The 14,724-nt window shown below is 47.8% G+C and overlaps 1 protein-coding gene across 8 annotated transcripts in view; it reads left to right on the top strand.

Annotated features, from left to right (window-relative positions):
* The window catches only part of ETS1 (ETS proto-oncogene 1, transcription factor), a 132,641-nt gene that overhangs the window by 97,502 nt on the left and 20,415 nt on the right, over positions 1–14,724 (top strand). For 6 of the 8 annotated variants that reach the window (XM_047753595.1, XM_047753594.1, XM_047753598.1 and 3 more), the window contains 5 exons: positions 3,274–3,393; positions 5,164–5,364; positions 7,995–8,072; positions 9,249–9,497; positions 13,810–14,070. In XM_047753595.1, the coding sequence (XP_047609551.1) occupies positions 3,274–3,393; positions 5,164–5,364; positions 7,995–8,072; positions 9,249–9,497; positions 13,810–14,070 (909 nt within the window). The remainder of the gene's footprint in view (positions 1–3,273; positions 3,394–5,163; positions 5,365–7,994; positions 8,073–9,248; positions 9,498–13,809; positions 14,071–14,724) is intronic. The other 2 variants (XM_047753601.1, XM_047753602.1) reach the window with 1 other exon arrangement.

Genomic DNA, 14,724 nt, shown 5'->3' with positions numbered 1-14,724 from the left:
TTCAGATCCCCTTTGGTGGCAGGGCCCAGGAGAAGCGTGGCCGTGAACCCTCCTGTTCTTCCAGGGCAGAGGGCAGACCCTGGGCAGTTTCCTGATAGCATCACTCCAAGCAAACTGAGGGAAGGTGCTGCCTGCCCTTCTCTCTTGCCATGTAGTTTCCATTCATTTTGACCCTCGGGGGCAATAAATCTTGCTTCTTTTTTTCAGAGGTCACTAATGGTCATCCTTTTCTCTCCTGTGTTGCCATTTTATGAAGCCAGTAACACATTTCGTATGTCCAGGGACCTTTCTAACGAGCCCGGGTTTAGAGATGGCTGGTGGAGGAACTGTGCCAGTGGCCAGGCCTGGAACTCAGCCATTTTATGTCAGTTTCATATGATGCAGTGAAGATTCAGAGTGAGCCAGAGGGCTTCTGGAAAGACTGCAGGAGAGCGTCTGGCTGCCTACAGGTCACAGGACAGCTCGTAGGACTTCGCAGGTCACTTCTTTGCTGATGAGCCTTTTGTGGGAAATTATGCCTGAGGTGAATCCAGAGGATTTTTAGCCTGAACCAGATTTATGTATCTTTGCTTCAAACATGGTCCGCAGGTACCAGAGGACTGGACAAAGCAGAGATAAAGATACGAGGCAAGAGCAAAGGAGGACACGTTTGTGCATCTGCAGATTTCGAGTCCTCACTCTTCTTTCCCTCCTCCAGAAATCAAGTTTTATAGATATTACCTCCTGTACCCACTTCACATTTACCCACTTATGTTTTCTGCATAACCACCTTCCTAGTCAAAGCCACCATCATCTCTCACCACAACAACTGCAAGAGCTTCCTGCATCCATTCAGAATTACCTCCTAAACCCCCCATCACAGACCAGCTAAGGCCATCTTTTTTTTTTCTTCCCATTTAGAAAAATTGTGGTAAAATGAACATTAGCTAAAAACCTACCATCCTAACCATGTTTAAGTTACAGTTTAGCGAGATTAAAGACATTCTTAATATTGCACAGCCCTCCTCACCACCATCCATCTCCAGGACTCTTTTCATCTTGTAAAACAGAAACTCTTGCCCCTGTACACACCTCCCTGTTCTCCGCCCCCCCCCGGCCCCCAGGTCCTGGCAGCTACCGTTTTACTTGCTGTCCCTGTGAATTTGAATATTTGCTCTAAGTATCCTATGCAGTTTGTCTTTTTGTAACTGGCTTATTTCATTGAGCATAATGTGAAGCTTCAACTATGTTTCAGCATATGTCATAATTTCCTTCCTTTGTAAGGCTGGATGGTATTGCCTTGTATTTATATACTACCTTTTGCTTATGCATTCATCTCTTGATGGACACTTGGCTGCCTCTGCAGTGCAGCTATTGTGAATAATGCTGCGGTGAACATGAGTGTACAGCTATCTCTTCAAGATCCTGCTACCCACTCTTTGGGGTATATACAGAGAAGTCCTAAAACTCAACCACGACAGTGTTAAAAATGATCAAAATCCTTGCAAGGACATTTCTCCAGAGAAATACACAAATGGCCAAGAAGCCCATGGCAAGATGCTCAACATCACCAATCATCAGGGAGATGCAGATGAAAACTATGAGGCAATACCACTTCACATCTATTGGGATGGTTACTATTTTAAAAAGGCAGAAAATGACAGGTGTTGGCAAGGAGGTGGAACCCAGGTGCACTGTGGTAGGAATGTGAAATTATTCAACCACTCTGAGGAAAACAGGATGGCAGTTCCTTGAAAACCTAAAAATAGAATTACCATAAGGTGCTCTTAAAATGTCGTCATGCCATTCCTCCGCATAAAACTCTCAGTGGCTTCCTGTTGTCCTCTGGGTACAATGATCAATTCTTTAACACACTCCCTCCTTCCCTCTCCAACCTCCTCTCAAGCAGCTGTCTCCTGGTCACACTGCTCCAGCTGCCCTGATCTTTTTGATACTAAAGCAGGCCCAGGTTCCCCTCTGTCCCCATCTCAGGACCTTTATTGATGCCATTCCCTTTCCTAGGATCACAATCTCCTGGTTTTGGTGATCATCAGGATTACCCGGGTTCTGTAGTGAAATGGATTTCTAGGCTCCGCCTCCTCCCCCCCCCCCCCCCGACCCCACCCCGCCCCGCCGAGGTTCTGATTCTGGAGGTCTGGGTGGGGCTCAGCATCTGCCTTTCTAACAGTTCCCAGGTGATGCTGGGGACCGCAGTTTGAGAACCACTGAGCTGGAGTGTTTTTTTTAAAACTCCTGGAGATCCTTCAGATCTCAGGTTCAACACCTCTCTCCTAAGGGAGGCCCTCTCTGACTCCTCCAGCCCTGCAGGAATTCCTGTATTGTATTAACATTTCACCTTCTACTTCTCCTACAAAGCCCTTGTCGGCATTGTAGTTGAACCATTTAATTGTACTAAACAGCCTTTTTAATTAATTGATGGATTAATTTTTTAAATTTAATTTTATTTTATATTGGCGTATAGTTGCTTTACAATGTGGTGTTGAGTTTCAGGTGCAGAGTGAAGTGTCACAGTTATACATATACACACACATCCATTCTTTTTCAGATTCTTTTCCCCTGTAGATTATGACAGAATATTGAGTAGAGTTTCCTGGGCTATATGGCAGGTCCTTGTTGATTATCTGTTTTATATATAGTAGTATATATATGTTTGTTCCAAACTCCTAAGTTAGGACTAATTTCACTGCCAGAACCCGATCCCAGCTCCATCAGGGTAGGGATTGTTTCTGTCTTGCTCGCTTTTCTTTCTCTAATGCCTTGCAGGTAGCAAACGCTAAATAATTATATACTGAATGAATGTGTTATTTCCTTTTCAGAGGTAACAGGAAGTGCATAGAAACACTGATCTTCTTGGGGAAGGAGAAGTAGGGGTGATGAGGGAATTGGTAGCGCTAAAGAGAAAGAGTAAAGGCATTTTGTCAGAGATGCAAGCCTTCTAGGCACGAGTTAGAGTTTTATTGATGGGCCCCACCATGCTGTGGAAAGTCCCACAAATTTCACCTGCCCTGGTTGGGGATGTTCGTACAGTTATTTCTCAGCTTGCCTTCTTCAGACCATTCATACTCTGTTCTATTTTATGGGTGGTGAATTACCCATTTCGTTTTGTTTAAATTTGAGATGTAACTGACATATAACATTATATTCATTTCAGGTGTACAGCACAATGATTTGATATTTATGGGGATTGCAAAGTGATCGCCACGATCCGTCTAGCGAAATCCGTTGCCTATTAAATTTTGCTAGTATTCATATGATATTTTTTTTTTCTGACAGATATGGAATGTGCAGATGTCCCACTCCTAACTCCAAGCAGCAAAGAAATGATGTCTCAAGCCTTGAAAGCTACATTCAGTGGTTTTTCTAAAGAGCAGCAACGCCTGGGAATCCCAAAAGGTATGTTCTGTAATCGGAAAGGGAGAGAAGGGATCAGACTTTGAGGTATGGTGAGTTTTCTTACCTGTTGGGTGAGGTAGACATTATTACTCACTGCCCTTCAGTCAGCAGCTCCAGGTCTTTGCGGACATCCGCTGGAACAAGCACGGGCACATAGGGTGCTCCTTTATCTCTCGGGCTTGTGGCTGCCATCTTGGTCTTGGTCTTAGTGGTGCCCAGACTTGTTTGCACATTAGATAGGGGATTATCAAAAAATTCCACAGCTCAGGTCATGTCCCAAGCCAGTTAAGTCACCATTGCTCTTAGCATCAGTAATTCTGAAGCTCTTCAAGTGGCTCCACAGTCAGACAAGTTGGGAAAGCATGGTTTCCGAGTCATGCTGCGGCTGCCATTGGATGAACTCAGCAAACTGCATTTCTGGGAATTGACTCTTTTCTGTTCCATGTCCTTTGGTGAAATGTGTTTATACTTGGGTGTTCTCATCTGAAAGGGTTTGTTCAGGACTGTAAGGGGAAGTGGCTTGAGTTGTCAGAAAGGAAAAATGGGGAAGACTTAGGCCTTGACCAAGCAGCATCTCCTGAGCAACTGAAAGCAGAAAGAACACTTTTCTATTGAGTAAGAGAAATGCTGACTTTACACCAGGTCAGTGCTGCTGCTTCATGGGAGGCTTCCACCCTGCCAGGTGCAGGCCTTGGGCAGATTCAGTAAATGTGTCTACACACCTTTCCATGTGCTCTACTTTCCCACAAGCCTCAGCTGACAGCAGTGCCCAGTCATAAGGCAGCATACAGTGATTTCTGATTTCTGACCACCGGGTTTTCCAACATCTCATAAAGTCATCTTCTAGATTGAAGACGATGTCTTTGAGAGCAGGCAGGCTGTGGGCACCGCAGTCTGCCATCATCTGAGCTCTTTAAGTGTCATTAGCTGGTGTAGTCATGTTAAACCAGGGACCACACAGAAAGATTATGTATTATCTGTTCTGCCCTGGCATTCATCGCAGGGCCCATGATATGTGTGTAACATTGCAAGGTATCTGGTACAATACAGGTACCTAGTAAGGTTGTTTCTACTATCATTTGAATGACTTATATTACTAATTGCTATGATTGTCACAGCAGGTCCTCTGTTTCCCAGGGCACATTCCACCAAGCACAGATCAGATTTAGTTGGTTGAATCTGAGGAGGTGGGAATCCATAGCTACAGAGGGCTGTGTGTACGCAACCACTTTATATAAGGGTCATAAGCATCCATGGATTTTGGTACCCAAGGGGCTCCTGGAACCAGTCCTCCTCTCTTACCTAGGTTCTACTACACTAACTGTAATTCAGATAAAAATGGTTAAGCATAAGGCGATCGAGTAAATTACGAGAGTTAAGAGCAGGGATAGGTGAGTGCAGCATCTGGAGCACAGCTGACTCTGTTATTGTCACTGTTAAAGAAGTCATCTGTTCCCTTGTCCCAGGCTTTAAAGAAAAGTTTGATGGAAGTAAGGCTGGAAGAGAGGGGAGTCCTGGAATCTTTGCCTGCAGATTCCGTGGGTAGAGAAAATGCTGTTCCTTTTTGGCTGATGACAGTGACTCCTAGCTGGCAGGAGAGAGAAGATGGGGATGATGCACATGGGCAGGAGGCTTGTGGCAGGTGCTCTGTTGGGCATTCCTAATTCTGGGAATCTGAGACCATGCTTGGCCAAGGTCAGATCCTTTCCTGTCCTCTCTGAAGAGTTAAGAGCCTGATCTGCTGGAACTTGATTTGCTCTCTTGCCTCAGATCCCCGGCAGTGGACAGAGACCCATGTTCGGGACTGGGTGATGTGGGCTGTCAATGAGTTCAGCCTGAAAGGTGTGGACTTCCAGAAGTTCTGTATGAACGGAGCAGCCCTCTGTGCACTGGGGAAAGACTGCTTTCTCGAGCTGGCTCCAGACTTCGTTGGGGATATCTTGTGGGAGCATCTGGAGATCCTGCAAAAAGGTAAATGCATGGCGGACAGGGTGAGGTGGCTGCTCCATTCGGGTGGCTTTGAGAGTAGGTTGGGAGCGTGCCCAGTGGTGCAGCATTGATGCTGTAATCTGGGTGTCCAATCACAGCATGTATGGTCTACAGAGAGAGGCCATGCAGTGCCTGGTAAACAGCAGGTGCTCAATAAAGGCTAGTTTCTTCTGGGACTCATATACCATTTGAACAAGCAGTGCCCACAGGCAGCAGCAAAAGGGTTTTCCTTCTTTTTCTTCTTCTTTTGGCAATCTTAAGATGCATTCCCTTGCTCCATGGTCCCATCTACGAGAAAGCTTTATTTTGCAGAGCTTCTGAATAAAACAGGCTTCTCTGCCCACTAACTGGACCAGAATTGCAGCAGTGAGCGAGGTGCATCTTTTTCATCTGGAGCAGAAACTAGGGTTATGTCAGGACGTGGTGTTGCAACCTTGTAATGACACGGCCTCCCCTACCAGCCCCTTCCAACCTTTTTGGACCAAGTGACTCATGTACCACAGTCCTGGCTGAGTATAGAAACAGCAGCAGGCGGCAAAGTTGGGTGTTTTTGCGCTTATTTTTCTGAATTTCTTCTTAAAATAAATTGCAGTTACCAGCAGTCAGCAGTGCCCTCCAGCTGACTGTAAGCCTAGAAGCTCGTTGCCCTCTCTGACCCAGGCCCACCCTTTCCCTGTGGTCACCAGCTCCAAGCCCTGGCGCAGACGCTGGGGGCAGGGAGCAGAGCCCAGGCTTAGCCCTTTTATTCCCTATAATACCTTCCTTTGTTTAGGGAGATTTTTCCACTCTGCAGTCCCCCCCGAGAGACCCAAGGGAGACTCCTCCGGAGCAGAGAAGTGTTATCTTTTTTCCTTCTCTTCAGCTTCTGCTGAAAATTAAATAAATAAGCAGGGTGGAGAAGGAGGGGGGTCTGGCCGAGGACTGCTGGGCACCTGCACCCGCTTCCCCGAAGCACCACGGTGCTGCCCCGTGTACCTGCACAAAAACCGCTCATAGGTGTTGACGTGAGCGCCTGTTTCCAGAGGAGAAAAGGTACAGCAGGCTTCGAGCAGATATGACGCGAGCATTGGTTTATAAACCCGGCGGTGGAGTCTACCAGACCATGGGACCTAAGTATACGCCACTAATCCGCTCTTTCCCTCTAGTCATCACCACGGGGCAGGCAGGTGTCCTGGAGTGTCTAAGCGGGTCATGGTTTCTGTTAACGTCGCCACAGCATCTCCCGGTTTCCCAAATGCTTGAAAACACATTTTTCTCTTTGGGCTCTCGAAACAACTGTGGAACGAAGGAAGGCCCTGTACTCTCTCAGAGTCCTCATCTGTAAAATGAGGACGGCTTCGGTGGTCTCCCCAACGTCATGCCTTTCCTTAAACTTCCGGTCTTTTCAGGCCACTTTCTGTCTTGTAATGATGCTGACTCTGGGGGAGCTTCTGGTCTACCTCCCTGCAAAGGAAGAGAATAAGTGAATCTCGGAGAAGCAGGCAATGAGCGAGTGGGTTTGAGAACAAAACTTGTATCATCTCACCCGTTTGCAGGGGAGAGAGGCAGTTGAGAGCCGCTCTGCAGATCCTTGAAGAGCTGAACGTGATGTTTGTATGGAGGCTGCAGCTTTTGTTCTGTAATTAAACAACAGCAACCCCGCACTGAAAGAACATAGCTGTTCTGGGTGGGGTTTAAGGCCAAAGGTACAGGGATGTTTCAATCTGATAAGCTGCTCAAGCAGAGTTTAATCATTTTATCTCAGCTGGGAACTGTTTTTTCTGTGCAGGCATAAACTTGTTTTCCCAGCAGTCTCTGTTCCCAACCAGCTATCAAATACCCGAGGAAAAACCCAAACCAAGCCTCTGTCTTTATGTCGGAGTCTTACAGTGAAATGTAATCAGACAGCTTGAGATAATGGTCAGAGGCCACCACCAGTTTCCAGGGTCCTCCGAGGACCTGCAGGCTCCGCTTAGTTCAGTGGAGAGACTTCCTCTGCTTGGTTCCCTTCATCTACGTTCCCTTCTCCTTCTTTGGGAAGTTGGCACCTGGACAGGAGTTTGGTTATATGGCTCTGCTCTCTCTGTGCATGAGTAGAGTCACCTTACCACTGTTACATGTCTTATCTGGGCCTGAACTTGAAAAAACCATAAAACAAAACCCAGACATCTGTTGCAAGAAACGGAGGCTCCAAAATCTACCTGCCTCAAAAAGATTGTCCTGAATTTCTGAAAAGCTCTGGAACCCATCCGTTTGGATTATTGGTAGCTGATTTTGGTCCCTCCCAAGATGTCTTCAAGCCTTGAATGCCAGTGGCACACGCGTGCATCGAGCATGAGGGCGGATGTCTTTCCAGCCCCTAGAGCTTACTCAGGCTTGTGCTTTCCAAGCTCTTAAATCCCATTTTGCAGCTACTAAAATAATAAACTCAGCCACGTCCTTTAGTGAACTCATCTCCAGACAAGGCCTCAGTCAGGGGAGACTCAGAGAGGAAGCAGCTCCGTTTGTGAACATGTAGATTTTTTAGAAGAGGGACTGACATCCCTGGGGTCCTTGTGTCCCAGGTCCTTTTAGGCCGGGCATTTTACCTGCACGCTGACCTCTTTGTCTTGTTCCTCCCTTGCCCGTTGCAGAGGATGTGAAGCCGTATCAAGTTAATGGAGTCAACCCCACCTACCCGGAGTCCCGCTATACCTCGGATTACTTCATTAGTAAGTTCACCTGCCACTCGTCTTCCCTCTTCCTGCTCTGTGGGATGGGAACTTAGGAAAGGATCCCTGTCCTGAGTCATCTCAGGCACCTTCACTCCCGTGATGCCATAGAAAATAAGACTTTCTTAAATGCAGTGATGTGGTGATTTGTTGCATCATTCCCGAGAAGCGCAAGGCTTCGGCCTGTTGGCATGATTCATGAACCTGCAGGCACCTGCGCACCAGGGTCTAGCCCTTATCTTCAGCGTGAAAGTCATGCAGAGAGACTAGGACTTGCCTCCAAACTGTGATCCTGTTTGATCCTGTGCCCTGTGGTGGCCATTGGAGGTTGGAGTCAGGAATTTTGTCTCAGACCTTGTTCTTTATCCTTTTTACTAGGAGATGTGACAGCATCTCCTCTGAGATTCCCTTGTCTAGAGGATGCCCTACAGCCTCAGGTTCTGTTCCAGAATGTGAAGAAGCTTCCTCCTCTTGGTCCCTGACCCCTTGCTATGCTGCAGGGGTGGCTGGAGGAGGAAGAAAATTAGTGGAGGGCCGTGCTTGCCTAATGGCCTTGCTTTCAGAGAGCATCTTAAGCAGGTTTGTTTTCTTTTCTTTCTTTCTTTTTTTTTTTTTTTTTCCCTGTCTTTTTAAGGGCCGCACCCACGGCATATATAGGTTCCCAGGCTAGGGGTCGAATCAGAGCTGTAGCTGCTGGCTACGCCACAGCCACAGCAACACCAGATCCTTAACTCACTGAGCAAGGCCAGGGATCGAACCTGCATTCTCAGGGATACTAGTCAGATTCATTTCTGCTGAGCCACGCCAGGAACTCCTGTTTTCCTTCTTTTTTACTTTATTATGATCTGTATTCTAACGACAATCTTGAGCTTATTGTGTGTCAGAAACATTGGTAGCCTTTTTACATGGATGCTCTCATTGGCGCTTCATCGCAAGGCTTGAGGAAGAGTGCAACCATCCCTACTTTAGAGATGAAAAAATGAAGTCAGAAGAGGGAAGCGTCTCCTAAGGGCCATGGCTCTTAAGGAGTAGAGCAAGGTTAACAGCCCAGAACCTTTGACTTAAAATCCTAAGGTAGTCAGCTCGTCTCTCACTGTGGGGCCACTCTAAACGGGGAGGAACTGCCTGGTTTGGGGGCTCATCTCTCTTCTCTAATTGCACATGCTCCGTTCCCAGGCTATGGTATTGAGCATGCCCAGTGCGTCCCTCCTTCGGAGTTCTCCGAGCCCAGCTTCATCACCGAGTCCTACCAGACCCTCCATCCCATCAGCTCGGAGGAGCTCCTGTCCCTCAAGTATGAGAACGACTACCCCCCGGTCATCCTCCGGGACCCTCTGCAGACGGACCCCTTGCAGACCGACTACTTTGCCATCAAACAAGAAGTTGTGACCCCCGACAATATGTGCATGGGGAGGACCAGTCGTGGTAGGTCGGACTTGTGCTCTAGAAGTTTCTAACAGTGACCTAACTACATTTGTTTTTCCAGTCCCCATCTTTCCCTCCCCTCACTCTCAGCCCTGGGCAGGCCTGAGTTTTTTAGCCTTTCTGTCTTAGATCGTCTAGATATGCAGCACTTGGTATCATGGAATCGTAGGCATGCATGTCTTCCATGATGACAAAGACTGTGGGCGGGTCTATGGCGGGATTGACATCCAGCAGGATGACCAATCACATTTCTTATTTGGGTCAAACATGTCAGCAAATAATAACTTGAGTTGAAGGTGGCTGTTTTTTAAGGTGTGTTCTATTTTCTTGGAGAGGGTTTTGCTTAAGGAGGACACAATCACGGAAAAATGATTCAGGGGATGGACCCTCCCGGAGAGCCTTTATTGCCTCCTTGTCCTGGGTCCCAAATATTCCTGGGTCAGACTGCTCATCTTGGCTTGGTATCTGAATGACCCGTGCTTCTCAGCTTGGGCTCTCTAGCCTCCTGTGACTTCTTTGGTTTGGGGAAATGCGAGATGGTTAACCAACGGCTTATTTGGAACCCGTCATCAGCAGTGTGGTGAAAAGTGTGTGTTTAGCTAAGGACCAGGGAAAGAGGTGGCCAGAGGCTTCCAAAAGAGGGCACTTCTGTTGACATGACTGTTTTGATGACGATAAAATATTCACTGAGAGTGAAATAAAGTTTTCAAAATTGAGCTGGCTGGCTGACTTTATAAAAGCAAAAAAGAGTTCAGCACACTCAGGTTTTAAGATCAGGACATAAACACTCAGAGGCCCAGCCCACCTGGTGAAGTGTCAGCATTGTTTGTTTCTGAGAAAAGTCCAGCCCATTGCAAGGAGGGACTTGTTCATCCAGGAAGAACCAGCTGATTTCTAAAAAGCTGAAAAAAGATGACTGTGCTAATGGGTAAGTGGGAGAGAATTACAAACAGGAAGAGCAACAGGAGAAAACCCGATCCAGTGGACTTGGGCTACCACAGTGGGCCTGCCCAGCCTCCTGGTGATTTCTGCTCACCAGTGACCCTGTCCCCTCTTCTGGGGCCCAGAGGCCTCCTGGGCCGTACAAGTTGTCCTCTCCTTTGAGGGTTCAGTCTCCCACTCCCCCGCACCCCCAGCAGGCCTGGAGATGACCAGCAGGCCTGCAGAGGGAAAGTCCCCAGCAAAATCGGAACCTCTAATCTTCCCTTCTCGGCCCCCCGGGTGTTTGTGTTTCAGACAGAAGGGGCTGGGTGGGACCAGCTTGGCCTTCCCCTTTCTGACTCTTATTTTTGGATACAGATCTATTTAAATACCTACACATGCATGTGTACCTTTTTTCTCAGGCGAGTCACAGCGACAGAACGACTTTCTTTCTCAGGGGGCTCTCTGCGCGCATGTGCTGAGGCTGAGTGTGTGTTGGGGCCCAGCCGTGTTGTTCTTCGGGGTAGATCCGCTGTCCCATTGTGGCTCGTTGCGTCTGGCTTCGCCTTTTGTGTAATCGTCCCTTCTCCCTCTCCTTCTCTTGGTTCTTGGTTTTGAACCCCACCGTCCCCGTGATCCCCCGTGACTGCCCCCCCCACCCCGCTCCAGTGGATGATGAGCCAGACAGTGACCTGTACCCAGGGATACAGATGATGACCCATAACCTGTAGCCAGGGAGAGGAAGGATTTCTCTCTGGCCTCATTCTCCCTACTTCACACCACATCGACTTGAGTGACAGCCCGTTTTGTTTGCGGCTGCTTTTTGCACGTTAGACGTGCCGCGAGCGGGACGCATTCTGGGAGCGGATTGGATCTGGCGGCAGGATGGGTCCAGACTGAAAGCATCACTGTTCATCGATTATCCACAATAATCCTAGTGTTCATATACCGCATGAGGGTATACAAAGTGCTTCTATGTTCCACTCCTTTGGATTTGGAGAACTGTCTTCTTTGTGCTAGTCTGTTCGGTGAGGGGCAGCGGGGCGGGGGAGGGGGGGAGTGGATGGGTGGTGCGTTTACTCTATTATTGTTGGGAGCTTCCTGCGGTCTGTTTGGTGGAGTCAGATAGCTTTGGAAGGACCTTGCCGAGAAGGTTCTCAGAAAAGCTGGCAATGGATGTCTTGGAGGACCTGAGCTTCCCTGCGTGAGCACAGTAGCATAACCGAGTGTTTAATCCAGTTGGAGTCAACCCATCTGGGGAGAAAATACCCGTAAATGAAGGTTCCAGCTCCAGGATTGTGAAAGAGAGCTAAAATGAAAGCAGCCTCCTGCTCTAAACCGCAACTCTCAACACAGTAACATTTGGCTCATGTTTGAGAGGCTACCAGAGAGTGGTTGTGGCCTCGTTTCGTGCCCTTGCTCTTTGGGACTCCTTAGACTCGCAACTGTCTTGCGTGTGGAAATTCCAGTCTCCGTGCCCTCCCCATATAAAAATGACTGAGAGAATCATCTCAGAGACACTTGAGTGTAAATACAGCCTAAACGTCGGTGACTTGGTGGGCTTTTCTTTAGGAGAATATGCGGTATCTTTCTTAGGTTTTTCAGTATGTGTCTGTCACAGAGACGTGGAAGGACCATTACAAATGGGGAGCTGGGCTGAGCAAACGCCTCATTATGAGAGGCCACAAAATTTCCTGCTCTGTTGAAAAGAGGCTGTTGCACTCTTGGTTGTTTGCTTGAGTCTGTTAATGTGAATTTCTGGAAGGGACCATCCCTTCATTTGTCATGATAATAAAAGTTGCAAATGTGACAGTGGACTGGGTAGGCAGGACCGATAACTGCACGAAGCTGTTCGGTTTGCCTTGTGGGGCTTACCCTTCTTTGAATGAATGATTAGAAAATGAGATGAGGCCGATAAATACCTGTGTCTGTTCCAAGCAGGATTGGATAAGAGGTTCGGGAAATCTACAGTAGTAGATGATGCAAAAATGACCTATCTAACTGAACATCCTTTATCTGGGACTTAAAAAAGAAACATTTGGGAAGCAACATTTCTTCCTTCCAGTTTCAGTTTGGACACCAGAATTAAATATTTGAATTTCATTGTAAATCCCCTCTGCTATCAAGGGGAGAATATAGCCGAAGCACACCAGTCATGCTTTGTGTATACCAACCTGATTGTGGGATTTCAACTTCGTACGTAATAGACTGGCTAGGCCTGACTCACAGGTATTTCTGCATACACACATTTGTCACATCCTTTGGCCTCTTGACGTTGCTGAACTGAAGTGGCCATTTCATCTCCTATGATTTAATTTAGGTTGCCTGGAAAGTATCTGGAAATAAAAACATAAAAAATATTCCTGTGAGCCTTTTCAGCAGTTGGATGCATTTATTTTCGCCCCCCCCCCCCCCTTTTTAGCCTCTTTTTTTCATGGCATTTTTGCCAATGGAAATTTCTCTAGGAGCTATGATGCAATCATAGCAGCTGTTTATAACCTGGTTTGGGAAATTAATGAACTTGCATGATCTTGTGGTCAGTTAAGAATGCCTTAAGCAACTCATAGAGTAAAGGGTTTCTGACATTGCGAGGGACCTTAACTCTTTAATCAACATCTTTGTTTTCTATTGCCCACATTTCCCCAATAAAGTACCAATTTCAAGTACAAAACTGTACTTGGAGGGAACAAAGAATATGGATTTCTATTTAGAAGAGTGATAGTGTTTTCTTTTTTAATCTCTTGGAAAAAGCATCTCATAACTTCTTTCTCTATTTGAGAAGGCGGAGAGGCAGAGCTACCTGTACTTCATTTTGAAAGAGTTTTGGAAAAAAGGCTAAAAAATGATATTTTTGTTCCAAGGTCAAGGAAGGTCAAACTGCTCTTAGTCTGAAGGAATTGTTTTTTTTTAAATTTTTTAAAAATTTTTTATTATGACCAAAATATTTTGCTATGTCGGACCTTTGGAAATTATCTCATGGGCTTGAGTTAGACCAGGGAAGGAATGGAGCCCACCACTGACTGCTCAAATTTCTACTCATTGGGCCTAATTCATCAGCCAGAACGTCCCATGCAAACAGGTGTGATTCTCAGCCTGTAGATTTCTGTAGAATACTTGAGGTCCCAAACGCTGCCTTCTCCCTCTGACAGATCGGAGCAGCGCCCAGCTCTGCGTCTCTGTCCTAGGAGCTCTGGAGCTCATGGGACCATGGCAGGGGGGCTGGGAGACTGGGCCCAGGCAGCCCTTCCTCCCCAGAGCTGCCCCACAGCCTGCAACCCCACCAGCCGCTCGTTCCCTCCCTGCGTCCCTCCTGCGGGGTCCTCACCCAGAGCGTTTTACAGTGTCTTTTCCCATTCCTCCTCCTGCCCTCCTCCGCCTCCTCCTCCTCCAGGGAAGCTCGGGGGCCAGGACTCCTTTGAGAGCATAGAGAGCTACGACAGCTGTGACCGCCTCACCCAGTCCTGGAGCAGCCAGTCGTCCTTCAACAGCCTGCAGCGCGTCCCCTCCTACGACAGCTTCGACTCGGAGGACTACCCAGCCGCCCTGCCCAACCACAAGCCCAAGGGCACCTTCAAGGACTATGTGCGTGACCGTGCTGACCTCAACAAGGACAAGCCTGTCATCCCTGCCGCGGCCCTGGCTGGCTACACAGGTAGGCACCTGCCCTCTCTCCTGGCCGCTGGGGGTGGGCTCCCTGGCAGCTTCTTTCTTTCTGGGGATGGCGAGGAGAAGACGCTGAGAGGTCTGGTCAGCCTCTCAAGCCACTCAGCTATTGGGTTTTGGAAGCCAACACATGGTTGTATCTCAGGGGATCCTTTGCAGGAGTTGGGGATGGGTCAGGGGGTTGGGGAGACAGACCTATATTTTGGACTTTTTCCCCTAGCTGGGGAGAGGGAGCTTCTGTTCATTGGGTGTTTCTGGAAACTCTGCCTCATGGCCTAGCATCAAGAGGCTTCTCTTCCCTTGCTCCCTAAGTACAAAACCAGCCACACGAGCAGTCTGGTCAGCCTCTCAAGCCACTCAGCCATTGGGTTTTGGAAGCCAACACATGGTTGTATCTCAGGGGATCCTTTGTAGGAGTTGGGGAGTGGGACAGACTTATATTTTGGACTTTTTCCCCTAGCTGGGGAGAGGGAGCTTCTGTTCATTGGGTGTTTCTGGAAACTCTGCTTCATGGCCTCACATCAAGGGGCTTCTCTTCCCATGCTCCCTAAACACAAAACCAGCCACAGGATCTCTCAAAGCCATCACAGAGTGACCTCCACTCTGGACCCTTCTGCAGGAGAATCCTCTTTATGCAACAGGT

This window comes from Phacochoerus africanus, chromosome 11, assembly GCF_016906955.1.
Source record: "Phacochoerus africanus isolate WHEZ1 chromosome 11, ROS_Pafr_v1, whole genome shotgun sequence".
NCBI classification, from domain to species: domain Eukaryota; kingdom Metazoa; phylum Chordata; class Mammalia; order Artiodactyla; family Suidae; genus Phacochoerus; species Phacochoerus africanus.
Note: the sequence above shows the minus strand (reverse complement) of the source record. Positions and strands in the feature narration are given on the sequence as shown.